Source organism: Biomphalaria glabrata, chromosome 16 (genome assembly GCF_947242115.1).
Source record: "Biomphalaria glabrata chromosome 16, xgBioGlab47.1, whole genome shotgun sequence".
Taxonomy (NCBI): Eukaryota; Metazoa; Mollusca; class Gastropoda; family Planorbidae; genus Biomphalaria; species Biomphalaria glabrata.
The window spans coordinates 19,289,431-19,307,978 of NC_074726.1; the positions used below are offsets into that span (position 1 = coordinate 19,289,431).

General features: G+C 34.1%; 1 protein-coding gene across 4 annotated transcripts in view; it reads right to left on the reverse strand.

The window, feature by feature from the left end:
- Positions 1-441: 441 nt before the first annotated feature.
- Positions 442-18,548, reverse strand: part of LOC106078427 (electroneutral sodium bicarbonate exchanger 1-like) — a 76,339-nt gene continuing 58,232 nt past the window's right edge. For 3 of the 4 annotated variants that reach the window (XM_056013932.1, XM_056013931.1, XM_013239286.2), the window contains exons 10-20: positions 18,129-18,262; positions 16,821-16,998; positions 13,999-14,328; positions 12,205-12,318; positions 11,187-11,351; positions 10,352-10,477; positions 8,817-8,942; positions 8,622-8,690; positions 8,077-8,253; positions 7,181-7,288; positions 442-3,826 (exon numbers count right to left, since the gene is read on the reverse strand). In XM_056013932.1, coding sequence (XP_055869907.1) covers positions 3,647-3,826; positions 7,181-7,288; positions 8,077-8,253; positions 8,622-8,690; positions 8,817-8,942; positions 10,352-10,477; positions 11,187-11,351; positions 12,205-12,318; positions 13,999-14,328; positions 16,821-16,998; positions 18,129-18,262 — 1,707 coding nt within the window. In that variant the 3' untranslated portion in view covers positions 442-3,646. The remainder of the gene's footprint in view (positions 3,827-7,180; positions 7,289-8,076; positions 8,254-8,621; positions 8,691-8,816; positions 8,943-10,351; positions 10,478-11,186; positions 11,352-12,204; positions 12,319-13,998; positions 14,329-16,820; positions 16,999-18,128; positions 18,263-18,548) is intronic. The other variant, XM_056013929.1, reaches the window with a different exon arrangement.

The following is an 18,548-nucleotide window of genomic DNA, read 5'->3' on the forward strand; positions in this document are numbered from 1 at the left end:
TAAGTTAAAAGGTTTATGCTTAGTCTATTTGTAGCTCTTTATAACACAGAGAAAAAAAGGACGACAGAAATCATTTAGGAAAAATGTTCAATTTGTTAACGAAGCTTTTTTGTCGTGGATTATTTTGAATTCTTTAAATTGATTTTGAGTATCATACATAAATCTACTTTCTTTTTTGGTACAGATCTTGCTTAGTAAAAGAAACAAATAGCTACGCCTATATATTTGTCTTGCAATGTACCTACTGTATTATACCTGCTATTCCCAACCCTTCATGCTTAAAACTCTCAGGTCCTCAATCTTTTGTTCTCAGAAAGAAACCAGCCTATTTTTTAACGAGATGTACATTTTTGGTTAAGCTGTAGACGTGTTCTTCAAACTCAACAAAAGTGAACATAAACAGCAGAGGACATATATAAAAAAGAAGAAGCGAAAAAGTAGTTGAACTCAAAGTAGTTTATTTCATAGAAACAGTTAGCATTATTGTTTTACTGTAACAATTCTTCATGAGTCATAATTATTTACTTTCATAACATTAGGCAATTGAAATATTCAATGAGAATAACTACAATCTTTTTTTTTTCCACAGAATTTTGTCTTTATGTATTGATAATTCTCTGGTTGTATACACGGGTGAAACAGATGAACGTTTTGTACAATGACAATAATGTACAGTTAAATATATATAACAATATTTACAAAACAAATGTGTTGACATAGCGGTCATAAGAAACATAATCCAACATGAATTGTTAGTAAAGTGCAAGTCCAAAAACACAAAATGTTCTACTCAGAAACTACATTGCGACTACAAACTAAGGTGTAATGCTAGACATTGACATACAGAACTTGCTTTTAATTTTTTAAGAATTTGAGTTGGTCTAAATACTTCCCTTTTTAAATGTCGGACACTACTTTTGTTTCTATGGTTATACTAAACGCCCAATATACCCATCAAAGTTTTATACACTGTTATATTTAACTTATATAAAGCGAAGCTAAATGGGTTGATTTATTTAATGATTAAATTGCCCCGAGCTTCCAGCGCCTGTTCCTTGAGAAACGTTCAGGAGAGAACATGAACAAACAAGCAAGGTAACTATGGCTTCTGCTGAGATACCATGGGGCCCGAGGTCATTGCATATGACGGCAATGAAAGAAATGCTCTGCAGTAGCAATCCACCATCGCTATTAAATTTTAGTCGGCGGGTCCTTCCAAGAAAGTGTAATTACTTTTTAGAACAAAAAAGGCGGGGCGTTGATGTGATGTTGATATATTTTTATGGATTGTGCATATGATCAATAGACGGCCACTAGGAATCAGTAGGAATGTTGCAACTTTTTCAAATATACTTTAGCCCATTGTGTTTGTTAAAAGAGTTTACGAAACTAAATCTAAATCATCGGGAAAAAATCCTACAAATATTTTTTTATGGAGCTTATGGCGGCAAGCTCGCTCCACAGAAATCGGTCTTGTAAATATTGGCTTAGTCAAATTTAGGTAACACTTGTATATTATTTCGCATGATATTTAGCATAGTGTTCAACTCTATTGAAATCTAGTACGTTAGGTTACACTCTAGTTACACGTGTCTCTGTTTATTATACAAACCTAAACTACATAAGCCTACATTTAATCACTAGGTATTTATTTTGAAAGTTTATTATGAATTAAAGTATAGCATGCTTATATACACATCTGTTCTTTAGCGTGTTGTGAATGTAACCAAAACAAATATCCAATGACGGTGTCTGAACATAATTTCTATGGATTTTCGACAACAAGAAAATTTTTTTTATGCTACAAAAATGTTTCTTTCTAAACTTTAAGAAGGATTCGGTCCGATAAAGCGAAGACAACTATTACATAAATAAATATATTGTAGCTATTATATAGCGCTACTTTCATGCTGATAGCATGCTCAGAGGTCTATGGTGCCATCACATTTGTGGACCAGTGGAGGGAAGAGGTATCCGGGAGTAGGTTTTCCTTGCTGCCTTTAGGCGCTATTTTGAAAGAAAGAATCCATCGGAAAGAAATACCATCGGGTTTACCTATATGAGATTCTTTGACCAATGACTTCTACCACTGGATCAGTTTGTTATTGTTTCTGTAACAACATGCATACTAAGAAAAACAATTCTAGAAAAAGGCTATATCTAGTGAAGTGATGATCAAAAGTATCGAGGTTGAGGTTACAAATAGGTTTGTAAAAGTTTCGTAACTTTAAATTTTTTTTTTTTTTTTTTTTAGATAGAAACCTCTTGGGAGTACAATTTCACGTTATATTTCTCCTCAATAGCCGCTTACCTCCCCTCCCCAGCTCTATGCCAAATTAAGATATTGGTGTTGAATTTGCACACAACCTCTAAATCAGACTTTTAGAAATCATTTTGACTCAGGCCCTTAGTTATTTTGTTTATAAATTTTGATCTTTACATCTTAAAAACTAGATAGTTTGAGATTAAACGCTGCTTTGAAATGTTAGTGAGAAAGTGACAAATATTTAAATTAAAATTAAAAAAGAGAAACAGCATACTTTTAAAGTAATTTCTGATTACGATCAGTTATTGACCTTTTGACCAATAGATTTTGGCTTTTCTTACTCTCCCAATTCATGAATATGTTGCCTATTGTTCGATGTGTTTCATAATATTCTAAATACAATTAATTAATAAGGGAACATAATACAATATTGCATAAAACATGACTGATGCATCATGGAAGTGTATACACTATAGCACAATGTTCAAATCTCTCTCAAGGCATTCCAACTTGTCTAACAAGAAATTAATGTCAGCCATGCAAAGAGGATGTCTGAAATAAAAGCTGTGTAATGCTGAGGCTTTTCAACAGCAGAAAAATGTCTCAAGTGGATTGTCTTAGTTGACTTGATTTGATTATAGCACAAAAAAAAGGGGCAACCAAGATTACTCTTACTAAGAAAAAATTAATCCTTTAAGGTTAGTGAAAAGGTGTTGTCAATGTTTTACCATGGTAACACTACAGTATTTTAAGTTTCAATATCACTGCCTGGTTATGCAATCTAAACATTATAAAATAAAAATAAACTGCAGAAAATTACCAATGCTGCTAGCAAACTCATTGGTAGCCAAATAACTTCATCGGACAACTGTTTGAGAGAAAGGCTAAAAAGATGTTACAAATAAAAACAACACCCTCTGGACCAGGATTTTGAGATTTTACAAAGGAGATACAAGATGATACCATTTACAAAAACGACTTTGTTCCCAGGCGATCCAATCATTGACTAGAATAGTTCTATCTGTGAACATTTCTGTGAGAGAAACTCGTCTGAATGTAGATTTTGTTTCTATAATTATAATGTATTTTTAGTGCCCAAATTGTAAGACAGATTTCCTCTGGATAATAAAGATTATTATTAATTCCCAGCATGCAATGGATGTGTATTTGGCTTATTGTCATACTAATTCCCATCATGCAATGGTTATGTGTTTAGCTTATTAACATGCTAATTCTCAGCATAGATTATTGCTTAACTTATTGTCATATTAATTCAAAGCAGGCAACAACTGTTGTTTAGCTTATTAACATGCTAATTCTCAGCATAGATTATTGCTTAACTTATTGCCATATTAATTCATAGCAGGCAACAACTGTTGTTTAGCTTATTGTAATTGTCACATGACTCCAGGAGTTGTTTTCATGACCTTTAACAATAGCTTCATTAGAACCATACGCCTCACTCTGGTCAGACATCTCTATGGGCTCTTCCTTTATGTTGATCACTGGTACTGACCGTGTACCATTGGTGCAGTCAGAGTTCTCTAGCGAGCTACTAGCCTGGAGAACAATAATCTTTGACTAAATATCTTAGCATCATGAAGTTGTCAGATGATCTACTAACAAAATGTACATCTAGAGAGAATTTTGAAATCTTTTTTTTTTATCAAGAGGAACAAATTAATATTATACTACTGCATTGAAGATGTCTTTTATTATAAGAAAGGATATTGTCCAACCTCTGCTTCTCCAAGTACATTTTTTTCTATTTGGATTCAAAGACTGTGTCTTTTAAATGACAATATTATTAGTAGGCCAATTAACCATAATGGAATGTATTGCTATACAAGGGAGATAAATAAGAGTGTTAATAGCTCATAATAATAGATTAGTAGAGAGAGAAGAAAACTATGTAATATATTTAACCATCCCATATAAGGGGAAGTAAGTACTGAATTAAAAAAAAACAACATATTAGTAAAAGGAAAACGAAAATAAATATGAAAATGATATGTATATATATAGTAACAAGTTATAGTTCTTTGCAAAATGAAAATGAGAACTTTTGTAAAACATCTTTAGAAAGATCAGTGTGACAATAAATAAGGTTTGGTAGTTGACAGTTAATATATCATTATCAGTAGGATACTTTGTAAATGAATATATTTATAATCTTTTTAGTTAAAAAGATTATTTTCAATTTACCCACATGCATACTAGGGTTGGTATATTATTATTATTTATACTATTATTATACTATTATTATATATTATATTATGAAAAGGGCATAAAAAATTACACTCACAACATTACCACATTTAAAGGAACTTTTTGAACAAAAAGTGTTTAAGAAATATCGAAAAAAATCTTGGAAGACAACGACCATCCGCTTCATCATAACTATGTCAAGTCGTCGCGAAGTGGGCGACACTACTGTCAATCAAAACAAGAACAGAACAGTACAAAAACTCATTTGTACCTCACTTGGCCAGATCTCTATCACCGCCACTGATTGATGAGGGAACATGAAAAGCACCAAGATGCCTGTGTGTAGTCTCTGAATGAACTTTATGTTGTGTCTGTTGTATTTATGTGTATGTTTCTGTTGTGTTGTCTTTATATGAGAAAAGAGTCCTTGTAATCACATCAAATTTCCATAAGGATCAATAAAGCAGTCTTATTATTTTATTACCTACATACTTTAACTGTATTCTTCAAATTGATTTATCTCTTTCATTTGGTCTCATTAGCATCCTCCCTTAATAACACCACTGTTTTCTCATCCAGAACATTATAAATATATTTATTTATATAGGGGGCGTGGTGGCTTAGTGATTAAGTACTTGGCTTCCAAACCTGGGGTCCTGGGTTTGAATCTCAGTGAAGACTGGGATTTTGAAATTCTGAATTTTTAGGGTGCCCCTGAGTCCACACAACTCTTATCATAACTTATGGTATCTGATTTTAGTTGGGGAAAGTAAAGGCGGTTGATCATTGTGCTGGTCACATGACACCCTACTCATTAACCATTGGCCAAAGAAACAGATGACCTTAATATCACCCGCTCCATAGATCACAAAGTCTGAAAGGGAAACTTTACTTTACTTGATATATATATATATACTACTACTTTACTATATATATATATTGTGTGTGTAAGATTGATATGACTGTGTCACAGCTGAGTGAGAGAGAAATCATATTTTGCTCAAAATTGAAGATATTTTATTGTTTAATGCAAATACTTTTGATAATAATTTTGTCTAGAATACTTTAGTGACAAGATACAGCAAAGAAAAAATGCTGCCATGAACTTGATGAGAAAAGATGACGATGTCAGAGAGTGATCAGCATTCGTGTTGTCTGTTCTCTTACATTTTCATGTGGACTTCATTTCAAAGTTTTTGACACTTTTTTGTTTGTTTCTATAATAAAAAGCTATAAAAATTATTTTTAATCTGTATTTTATCCCATGGCATGAACAACTCCGATTGACGGACTTGGACTTTGCTGATGATGTTGCACTACTCGGGGCTACAAATAAATGCATTCAAGAAATGACGGAGAGCCTAGACAGAGAGGCACCCAAAATTGGCCTCCGCATAAACTTGGATAAGACTAAAATTATGCGAGTGGGATATAAGGCAAAGGGTGTCCCCGTCAGACTTGGCGAGTCAAAGCTTGAAGAGCTGGACAAGTTCACGTACCTTGGCAGCATCATAACAAATGATGGAGATGCTTACCATGATGTAGCGTGCCGAATAGGAAAGGCAGGGAGCATTTTCCAAAGGCTGCAGCCTATTTGGACTAGCCAAGCCATTGGACTCGAGACAAAAATACACCTTCTCAACACAATCGTCATTCCAACTGCTACATATGCATGTGAGACGTGGAAGTCATCTGTCAAAATTGAGAAAAGACTAAATGTGGCTCAACAGAGATGGCTGAGACGGATTTTGGGAGTCAGTTACACAGACCGGATCTCAAACAAGGAAATCCTTTGCCGAACTGGGAGTCGAACACTTAGTGAGGTTGTGACTAAGCGTCGCATGAGGTTTGCGGGACATGTTCTACGTCAAAATGAATTACGCACACCAAGAGTTGCGATAACATGGAAGCCAAAACGAGGAAAGCGCAAACAGGGACGTCCTCGTATTACCTGGCGACACACCTTCATGGAGGACCTCAGAACAGTGGACACCAGATGGGAAGAGGCTTCAGACATTGCCAGTGACAGATCATTATGGAGACAGCTTGCCGCCCAATGCGCCGAACGGCGCGGGAGGACCTAAGTCTAAGTAAGTAAGTCTGTATTTTATCAAAGCAAACTTAAATGTTGGAATGTAAAGATGTAATTGATTGAGTTCATTAATACAATAGAGTTCAACATGAAATCTTAATGTTTTTAACTTTGAATCTTTCAGTTTTGAATTTCTAAATACATTTTCTCTCTGTTGAAATTTGTAATTTAGGTAAAACAATTAATGGAATCAATGCTTCTGTAAAAAAAATTAATTTAATAAGAACCTGTCTCAAAAACAAATATTTACATAAAAGAAAGTTTATCAACAAAAGTTTTAGTAGTATAGATTATGTAATCCTGCTAATATTGTTTTATAACTAACAATTAATTAGCAGCTTTAGCAAGCAAATAATGTTTAAATAGAGCTACATTTTCAAAAATTTGCTCTATAATATTTTTTTGATGTATAAGAAAAATGTTTTTTGACTTATGAAAAGGAGAGTTTACATAATGCCATTAACTTGTCTATCACGCAATTGGGCTTCTACATCCATTTTCATTTTAATCTTCATAGGAGACTCCTCTTTAAGAAAAGGAGGTCTAGTTTCAGGTTTGTTTATATTATATACATTTCTTTTGGTTTCCATGATGATGTTTTCATTCACAGTTACCTTTTGTTTCTTGCATGTGATTGGTGGAAGTATGTGATCTAGCCAGCTGAGCTCATATTGGGTAAAGATACAGTCCAAAAGTTTTCGGATAAAGCATGTAGCTAAAACCTGGTAACAGATAATTAAAAAGGTGAATTTTGAAAAAGAGGGTACATAAATTAATAGGTAATACATAAAAAAAAAAAGAAAAGAAAAACTTCTGTTTTTTCAGGGTTATATGAGTTATATGGGTCACTTCCAACTTCAGCACTGGTGCCTTATTGGATACATTTATAAACCCTAAATTAACAAAAAAACTTCCTGCAGACTATTGCAACACCAAGAGCACTTCAAATAGTTAGGATGAAAGAAAGTTTCTCTCATGTCTAGTCCCCAATTCACCTCACAGGAAGCTATCTTGTAATGGCAGCTCTTGATAAGAGTGGCTAGGAGTAGGTTTATGAAACTAAATAGTTTCCAAATGTATTGATTGACATTGTTATGAATAATGCCAACAAGGTGAATAATCATCTATTTAAAGACAAGATTATCTTTCAATCTTATACCAATAGTTATTTAACTTAATGATTTTGTTTTGTTACTTCAGGAACAAGAAATAGTTTTGCAAAATTTCAACTTGATCTGAGATTGGGTGTGGTAGAAATAACAACTTTTTATCTGAGAGACAGACAGAATGAGTTGATATAAGCTTTGTAAAATTAAAATGGATTTATATAAATTAAAGTACATTTGAATACATTTAAATAGATTTGTATACAATATAGTACAGTAGTTTATTCATAGTAGATTGTTAATCATCAAAGTGGAATATTATATTAAAAATGGACTGATTGTTAATCATTTAATAGATTGTATACATAAAAATTGTTTATTATAACTAAAATATAATGTTATACCATGAGTGGGAAACCAACAGATGTTTCTTTGAATGTTTTTATAATCCACAATCCAGCAAGGCACAGAATTTGTATGAAAGTGTAGATATGAATTCTCATTAAAGGCACATGTCGAAGGTAAGGATAGTCAGGTTGGTACTTTGGACTCACAAAGTACAGAATGAATCTGTCAACAATCTGAGAGAAAAAAAAGAGGTCAATTCTATTGGAAGTAGCATGTGAATCAAAAGTGTGCATTAAGTGATAGTCTTGTGTGGCCAATTCTTTACCTTACTCTTATATTATAATTTCAATAAATAATTTCTGGTATATAAAGAGGCACAGACCTTTTAAATTTTCAAAAATTATTTTTTTAAAAGCAGGCAGCAACACATTATATGTGGGCTTATGAGGCCTAATCAAAGTTCAACTAATGTTAGCTTTTATGGTATTTTAACTCTTTCTCTCCTAACTGATGATACAGCATTGATTCCACCAGAATGTGGTAAATAATTACAGAGATAAAGAGTTAAACTTAAGATGAAGACTATGTTTATATGTATTACCTGCATTCCTTCTAATGATCTAATACCCATGAACAGGAAGACACCATACAAAACAGGTAATGGAATAAGCTGAAGAAATAAAAAGAAACATATTTACATGCATAGGCAATAGAAGGTGAATCTTCTGGTGCTAATTACACAATTAATGCTTACATTTACTTTGGAAATATACAGACTCTATTCAACACACAATACCTTTAAAATACTAGTCAATAAAACAGACAATCCACTTAAGATACCAACTAAAAGGGCAGTAACTCTCTGTTCTCTAACGCCCAAAAACTCAGGTTTCTCTCCCGGAGCTGTACAGTCAGATTCAACCTGTATAAATAAAGGAACATAAATTTAAGGTCTCAGAAATAGGGTTACATTTTTTTAATAGTTTGTAAGTGACATAATGTGATGAAATACTTGAAATGAAACATTAAGTTGTAAGTCTTCAAGTTCCCAGCTTCATTTGCAAAGGGGTGAAAAGCGTTGCATTTTTTTCTTACAGAGATAATTGCCTAGCAATGATCTTGGTTGTCTTTGGAACAAGCCTTGGGTTCCAATATGTGTTGACCCTAAATATAAAATTGTTTGCGATGCACTGGGTCGGGGTTGGTGGTTCAACTCCTCCTTGTCTATATTCGCTATATTTTCTTCATCTTCTTCTCTCAATAACCATGGTACCTTATTGCTGCTATTATTATTTGCTACATCTAATGTTTATTCATAATTTGTTTCAGCACAAACAGCTTCAAAATCCATTTATCTTTATTTCTTAAACTTTGTTTTTCTCTGAGTCCTATTGATATTAATAATCTCAGGCTTACTTATGCCTACTATCTCAAGGCTACAAAAGTTGCTTAGCCAAGGTGTCAATAGATAAGTTTCCAATGTTTGTATAAAATACTTATTAATGGCATTCTGAATGCATCTCAAACAGCATTAGATAAGTCCAGCCCTAAGCCAGACAAAAATGTTCTTACTGACAGTTGAAAAGATGAACTTGAATACCTGACACCTCTTAAACATGGAGATTTGGGCAGAATGAGATTGTTAGCTTAGTAAGCAATTTTTCTAGGAGCAGGGTACTCTGGTGTCAAACTGCCACTTCCTTGAGGTGCATAAGTTTCAACCTTAAGGAAAAATCATGAAGGAGCTTAGTAGGGATTAGTCCTATCAATAATGATTTTTACTCTGAAATGTTCTGCTAATGAGTAACTTGGTGCCAATCGTATTTTATCCTATGGATCACACTAACAAGGTCGAAAGAGGAAATTTGACGCATGTGTAAGACTTATGAATATGCTCCAAAGTATCTGAGTGAATCCATTTTCTGTAGAGACAGAAGAAGTTATATATTTATGATTTGAAGAAACTGCTAGGTAGTGACTAATAGTCTAGCTCTAGCTGATTATGTTGTCCTGGAGTTTTAGGGCTATCAAAACAGACGTTAGAATAAGTTGAAAGAAAGTAGAAAAAAATCTACAGCAACTGCTTTAAAATATCTACTGAATAATTGACAATCAATAGATAACACTAAGATACTTTCAAGTTGCTGAATTGGTAAAGTAGAAAATAATTTGATGTGATTAATAGGCCACTGTACATGTTACACATTATACATTTCATTAATTCAACAGATCTGTGATCCAGGACAGTTCAATATGTTTTTGTTTTTTTGTACATGTGCCTGAGATTTATTAGAAATAGTTAGCCCATTAAATATAAAAAAAGGGTTCTACCTTTAAGCTCATTATATGGGCCAGTGCTGAGACAGTTGCAGCCACATACCAAGGTAATCCAAGGAAGGACATGACAGTAATGAGAATACCAAGGACTAGGATATCCAAGTGGTAACCACATCCTTTCTGTGGTAAAGAAAGAGAACATCAATTCTTTTTTTTTACTGAATTTTTTCATATAGAAAAAAAGTGAACAACAATTTTTAAAGCCTAACTCAATTTTTTAAATAAACATATTTTAGTTTTCAGAAAAAAAAATAATAAAAAGAAATCTGAAGTATAGTAAAAAGAAATAATACTATGTCTATGTCTTGTCATTCTCTCTCACTCTCTCAGAAAAAAAAATTTCAATAATCAAATGGGGCTTTCATTTCTTCAATTTTTTTGTATAAATTATTTTTCTTATTTTTTAAAAAGCTTTTGAAATATAAAATTGCAACAAATTAGTGCATGATATAAGAAAGCAAATAAATAGCAATTTTTTTTGTCTTTAAGTTATGAAAAAAAGATGGCACATGCCACAGTCAAAGAGGCACATTCAGCAAAATGATAGCTAAAATTGATTCTTAGCAGTCGACAGCTTTATCAGCATTAGATAAATACATCATATAATACACAGCAGGACTTGCTGAACTAAGTCAAATTCTGCACTCTTCATTATTCGTCAGACTCAATATAGACTCCACCGTTTCATTTTTTTTTTGTTTTTTTATGTTAAAATTCTAAATGACTGCTATTCAATCTAAAAACTTATATACATTGCATGTATAAAGGAGAATGATTAGTAAGCTAGTTATAAATTTTCACAACATCAATTCAATGAATAAATTCCTACTTTGAGCTTATTTTCCTTCCTGTTGACAATAACAGCAGTAATCTGTTGGTCCATGAAGACTAGGATAGTAGCTAGCAGTGCTGGGAGACCTGCAGCAAGTGCAAGCCACCAAGGATTTTTCTGATTGATAGGACTGATCAACCAACCTCGATCATGTCGTGTAGGCTTGAGTAGATCAAAACATGTCAAGAAAATGATATGCAACTATTAATTTTGTAATTGAAAGACTATAAAAAAAACATTAAACAAAAATAACAGAACCACTACTGATAAAACATGGAAGTTAATCAATAGAGAAAATTGTAATTTATTTGGCCCTGATGGGGGCTATCTGACCTCTACAGGGCTCAATAAAGACAAATAGGCTCGATCCTACTGAACTTTTTTGCCTTAGGGTCTTCACCTTTATTCAAATTCATTGGGGAATGGGTGCCGACTGCTCCGTTATTCCAACTGGTCATTAGAAAGGATTTTATCCAAGGACCAGGTGTGCACAGGAAGCTCTTCACCCCAAGTCCTGTCTGAGGGTTCTACAATGACAGCGACTATCACTGTTTAAACTGGGTTGTGTCATATATGTTGCGCACAGCACCCGCTATAGAAGGCTGATACACCATATTGAATTTCCACACGTTCCTATATTGTCACTGCCATAATACTGAGGGGGGATTACCATAACTGCTTGACTATTATCAATGATTCCCTTTATGGAACGGTGTGGCAGTCTTGCTAGACTGGGTTGTGGGGGCTCTGTTCCATCCTCATCCTAAACAAAATAAAAACAAAAGTCTCGCCCACGAGAATCCCAAGTTGGCTGTGTTCGCTACCCGGTATTCAGCTATACAGTTTCCACTACTAGTGTTGAGTCTACAAGAGCTGGAATCCTTGGTAACTTAGAGCCAGACACTAACTCCAGGTTTTCTTTTATTCTACTTTGCAAACATAAAGTATGCAGATTAGTCGACTAGAAGTCTTTGAATAAATTTAACATAAAAAAGTGATTATAAAGGGAACTTACTGAGAATGTGTCTGGTACATTTAGTTTAGGGGTGTCGATGTTTAGAACAACATCGACTCCAACAACAATGACGATGGCAATCAAAACACCAAAATCACTCAATGTTTGTCTCACCTAAATAAAATATAAGTTGAATGACCTTGAACCTTCACACCACCTTGACCTACTTAGTGTTTGTTTTTAATAGGTAAAGCATCCTTAATTGGTGCAGTGGGTCATGGTGAGTATTTACTGTTTTTACATACTTTTTTCAATTGCCATTCAACGCAGTGTAAGATACAGGTGTGTTGAGTAGTGTATTACATTTTGATAGCCATTAATTATAAAATAATATTTAAAGCAATAATATTTTGAATATAAGAAGTTTCATGTGAGTTATAGTGAATAAGAAGAAAATAAAATGCTAATGAATTGTTAAGTGTAAACTGTTGAGCAAGTGTCCAATGTCTTGCATCAAACATTCACATCGTAAATGAGAAGGATTTTTATTTTTATCCACATAACAGATATTAATCTAAAGTATGGCAATACATACCATAACCTTTATTCTATGGATCACATCAATTTTTGAAAAAGACTCAAGCAAACTAGAACTTATATGATGGCTACACCTAAAGATAATAAGGCTTGTCCAAAGTTTAGTGAGGAATGCAGAATTTCCCGTGGCTGCGAAGCCCCAGCTGTGACCTACATATTTTGCCACATCCAGGGCAAGCATAAACATTGTTCGCAGGTGGTCGATTTAGGTTTTCTTTTTGCCTTCTGCGTCTGTCCTCGGCAGCGGATTTTCTTATGGTCTCAAATGTGTATCCCGCGGCCTTTGTGAGTGTCTTCCAGATGTCTTGTTCTGAGTCCGCATGCAACCAGGTGCTCTGTTCTATGTCAGCGCAAGTTGACGCCTAAGCTGAAGCGTTTCCTTGGGGCGCCTCTGTTACGTCAACCACCTTTAAGCTCACCAAAAAATACATCCTTTGGCATACATTCGTCTCCCATACGGAATACGTGCCTACCCAGCGTAACTGTCGGACCAAAAGAAGTCTCTCTATACTGTCCATGCCGGCGTTCGCAATGACATCACTGTTTGTAGTGCGGTCTTGCCACCGTATGTCCATGATGGGGCAAGCATCTTTGGTGAAAGCGTTCAAGTAGTCTTAGTTAGGACTTAAGATAAGGAAGTTGGATTTAAACTAAAGAAACTTGTAGTTTGTGAAAATTCATCTTTATAAACGAATTTGTTGGAAAATATTTACATGGCCTTTTAATTCAGATTTCCAGGGACAATCCCTAAAAAAAACAAGTTTTTAAAAAGTTTTCTGAATCGTTTACTATCGTCTTTGTCTTTCTGTGTGTCTCAATGTCTTCTCATGGCTTATACAAACGTAAAATTAGCCCCACGTTTTAGAAATGTATTTGTCCTTTGCTATAACGAATACCTTGAACAATAGCAATTAATTTGAATAGGTCATGAACAATATTCATTTAAAACTTTCTAGAAAATATTTATTACATGACATTGCAACTCCCCATCGCAAGCCGAAGTACTGATCTTTTTCAGAGTTTCAAATCGGGGTTCAAGCTCAATAATCATTAACTCCATCAGTTATCTCCCCTTTAGCCCATACATTTTAAATGAAAAGAAGTAAGTTGTTATATTAATAAATGAATGAAAGTAATCGCTCTGTAAACTAGTTGAATGAAAGTAATCGCTCTGTAAACTAGTTGAATGAAAGTAATCGCCTGTAAACTAGTTGAATGAAAGTAATCGCTCTGTAAACTACTTGAAGTTGTACTCACCACGTTAGGGAAGAAAATTGTGTTTTTAAACTTGACAAGAAACAAAGCGATTCCAAAAGTGAAGAAAAATTCCAAAACAGATAAGAAAAAAACATCTGCAATATAGAAGGAACATTTAACAGGCACTGTCGTGGTGGAGTTTGGACTCCATGGAATGTTTGTGGTCATCATGGTCATCAGGCTTTGTGTGGTGTTGTCCACAAATGACCTGGATGTGTTTGAAGTAAAGTTGTAGGATTCTAAGGACATGTTGAAGAATTTAGGCCTACAAACTGGGGGCTCTGTGAAACTGCCTAAAAATACTGGATAGCTGGAGCTGATCTTGATGACCTGTAACATGAACAGGATACATTAAAACATGAACAGGATACATTGATACATGATCAAGATACATTGAAACATGAACAGGATACATTGAAACATGAACAGGATACATTGAAACATGAACAGAATACATCACAACATGAACAGGATACATCACAACATGAACAGGATACATCACAACATGAACAGGATACATCACAACATGAACAGGATACATTGAAACATGAACATGATACATGGAAACATGAACAGGATACATGGAAACATGAACATGATACATGGAAACATGAACAGGATACATCACAACATGAACAGAATACATCACAACATGAACAGGATACATCACAACATGAACAGGATAAATCACAACATGAACAGGATACATCACAACATGAACAGGATACATTGAAACATGAATAATATACATGGAAACATGAACAGGATACATTGAAACATGAACAGGATACATCACAACATGAACAGGATACATCACAACATGAACAGGATACATTGAAACATGAATAATATACATGGAAACATGAACAGGATACATTGAAACATGAACAGGATACATCACAACATGAACAGGATACATTGAAACATGAACAGGATACATTGAAACATGAACAGGATACATCACAACATGAACAGGATACATTGAAACATGAACAGGATACATTGAAACATGAACAGGATACATTGAAACATGAACAGGATACATTGAAACATGAACAGGATACATCACAACATGAACAGGATACATTGAAACATGAACATGATACATTGAAACATGAACAGGATACATCACAACATGAACAGGATACATTGAAACATGAACAGGATACATCACAACATGAACAGGATACATTGAAACATGAACATGATACATTGAAACATGAACATGATACATTGAAACATGAACAGGATACATCACAACATGAACAGGATACATTGAAACATGAACAGGATACATCACAACATGAACAGGATACATCACAACATGAACAGGATACATGGAAACATGAACAGGATACATTGAAACATGAACAGGATACATTGAAACATGAACAGGATACATCACAACATGAACAGGATACATTGAAAAATTGAAACATTACTACAATCAAATCTTTATATTGACTACATCAAGTAGTGTCAGCAAAATTAAAAAAAACAATTACTAATTATTGTTAAATATATTAAGGACCTGATTTAGGGGTGCGCAAAATACGATCGCACAGGGTCTTAACCCTGAAAGGACCTAGTGATTTAACAAACGGCTATGCTAAGTTCCATTCTGCTTGAATAATGTAATTTGACGGCTATGAATGCAGGAAATTGTTAGGTGGCCCGATGTCCACTCCACTGAAACAGCTCATTGCGCTTTACAGACCCTCTCAATGGAGCGTACACTACAAATGTACACATGGCATCGTCTTATCGAATTCTGAGCCTAATATCTCGTCAATAAACACACTTGAAAAGAACACCTGTTAATGGAGAAAGGTCACAATAATTGTCCCTTGATTTCTCTCTCATCCTCTCTCTTTGTGGACAGAGTTCGTGTGTGTGTGTGTGTGTTTGGAGTCTGGACACATCTTGTACACATCTTGTAATTTGACAGTAACATGTGACGCTCTTTAAAGACGTAATCTTGATATGTACACACACCAACTTTGATTAAATAAAAACCACAGCTAGTTACATAAGAGTCGAAACAATCCTCATCGGCGAATAAAATTCAATCATCATTATTGTGATCTCACTTCCCCCCATTCCCCCAGAACAAAATGAAAACAAGATTAAATTGTATTAAATTTCACTAATCTATGGCAAAATAAGTACTATCGGACTTACTTGAGACACTATTCAGAAATGTTCCTTGTAAGAGGATATAGAGCGAGATGGAAAGAGAAAAGGAATGAAAAAGGAGTAAGAGAATAAAAAAGATTTTTGATTGAATTTTGTCATCAGAGAGCTGCTTATATATTAAAATAATTTAAAGAGCATCGTATATCACCCGAACACGTCTGGAACAGAAAGATTTAAAAACTTCTTTATCCCACTTTCGGTCAGAGTGTTGCAAGGTCATTTATCGTCACCGAGAAGTACATAGAAGTCTAATTCATAAAACACTGGTTGTGAGCGTGTTTGTGTTTCGTGTGGGAATGTTGTTCGTATCTGCATCTATATTATTATTGTTGCAGTAGTTACGCTGAGGTGGTCAGTTGTGGTCAAACTGAATTTCCATTTCAATGGACCAATAAAAATAATGTTATCTTATCTTATAAAAATGCTTGTTAATGTTACAGCCTTTGTATATACTTCATTGGATAGAGTAATATATGTTTATCTTCCTTTACAGTTAAATGTCAAAACTTTCTTTGAAATATCTTTGTAAATGTTTAAAGACAAAAGTATATTCAATGGTTTCTATGAAAAAGACAAGCAAACAATTTGTATTTTAATAGTATGACTTGGGTCAAAGAAGTGCTCACCTTCGCAAAAGCCTCATAGATGAATATCAGTGCAATGAGAGATGCAAAGCACTCTTCAGTGAATCGAGTTATAAACCTGACAAGGGAGCTAAGGTCAAAGGCCACAATGACAAGCATGATTAGAGTCGTCCATAAACCAATCCAGACTCGGAAGGACATAAAATCCCAATTTTGATCTCTGCAGAATAAAACACAGAACTTTTAAAAGTCCTAATTATGATGCCTTTTAAATTTTGAATTCTTAAAAAAGGTCTTAAGATTTACAAAGACCATTTAAATTCATCCTTTCCTTGGCTATGATTTCAGATCAAATATTCTAGGGGAAAAAGACATTTACTGCACAAATAAAAATACAATAGGAATTGTGTACATCATAATAAATATATTTTATTAAAGTCTTCTTATGTTCTGAAACTCTAGTAGGGCTGAGGCTAAAAAAATATATTTTTGACCATCTAACAAATGTATGTTGTGTCATGTATCATACATTTTTGTGTCATACATTTACAATGTCATACATTTACAATGTCATACATTTATAATGTCATACATTTATAATGTCATACATTTACAATGTCATACATTTATAATGTCATGCTTGATGTGTCGAAATTGTAGGTAAAGTAAAGTTCCCCTTTCAGACCATGCTGTCTCTAGACAGACGATGTTAAGATCATCTGTTTCTTAAGCCAAGGGTTAACGACCAGGGTGTCATGTGGCCAGCACAACGACCAACCACCTTTACTTTCTACAACTAAAGTCAGGTACCCATTAGAGTTGGGTGGACTCAGGGAGCCTAAAAATCCCAAAATTCAAAATCACAGTCTTAACTGAGATTCAAACCCAGGACCTAATGTACAGAAACCAAGCGCTTAACCACTCAGTCCACCGCGCCACCGTCGAAATTGTGTAATATATAATTTCATGCTTGCTGAGTCATGATTGTGTCAGATATTTTTAATGTCATGCTTGATGTGTCATGTATATATGTCATGTATCATATCAATACATATATTCAATAAAAGAAGAAAATTGACATTAACCTATAAATCTTGATTAGTTAAATGTCTGCATTGGATTAAACATATTTTCGGAGGTAATTTGTTTAAAACATGTTTCCAAAATATTTTATTTGTTTACTTCCAACTTTTCTTTTCAAGTGCAAGTGTTACTATCATTTCCACATCAAATGGTTTCGATGGTAGTGACTGATCAATCGTTTGTCAGTCGAAAGAAATGTTGAATCTTTAACCCTAACTTATGTCACTTTTTCTAATTATTATGACCCCTATGTTAAAGTGAACTGACCTGCAGTACTGATAGATAATCGTCTCTAACACCAGCATAGGCCCGGTAGATCCTAGAATGTTCAGTGGCTGACCGGCGAATAATGCGTAGACAACTCCACAGATAGCCGCAGCTAATATGCACTCCATGGTACCCTACGAAAGTAAATAAAGCTCATTTCGTAGCTTTGATCATTCTAGATCCAGAATTTAAAATTTGTATAAGCTTTAGTTGCCATTATGATTCCATATTTATACTTTAACTCATTTTATAATTGAGACATATTGGAGTTTTGCTTAATGCATCAATGATTGTCAGATTTAGATTGCAATAATAGTGGAAAACCAGTAAGAAACTGGTCTAATTGACATGCAAGTCTTGATTAACAAATGGAAACTCATAGGACGTAATTATCTTCCTCTCTGAGGATTATAGCTTAAC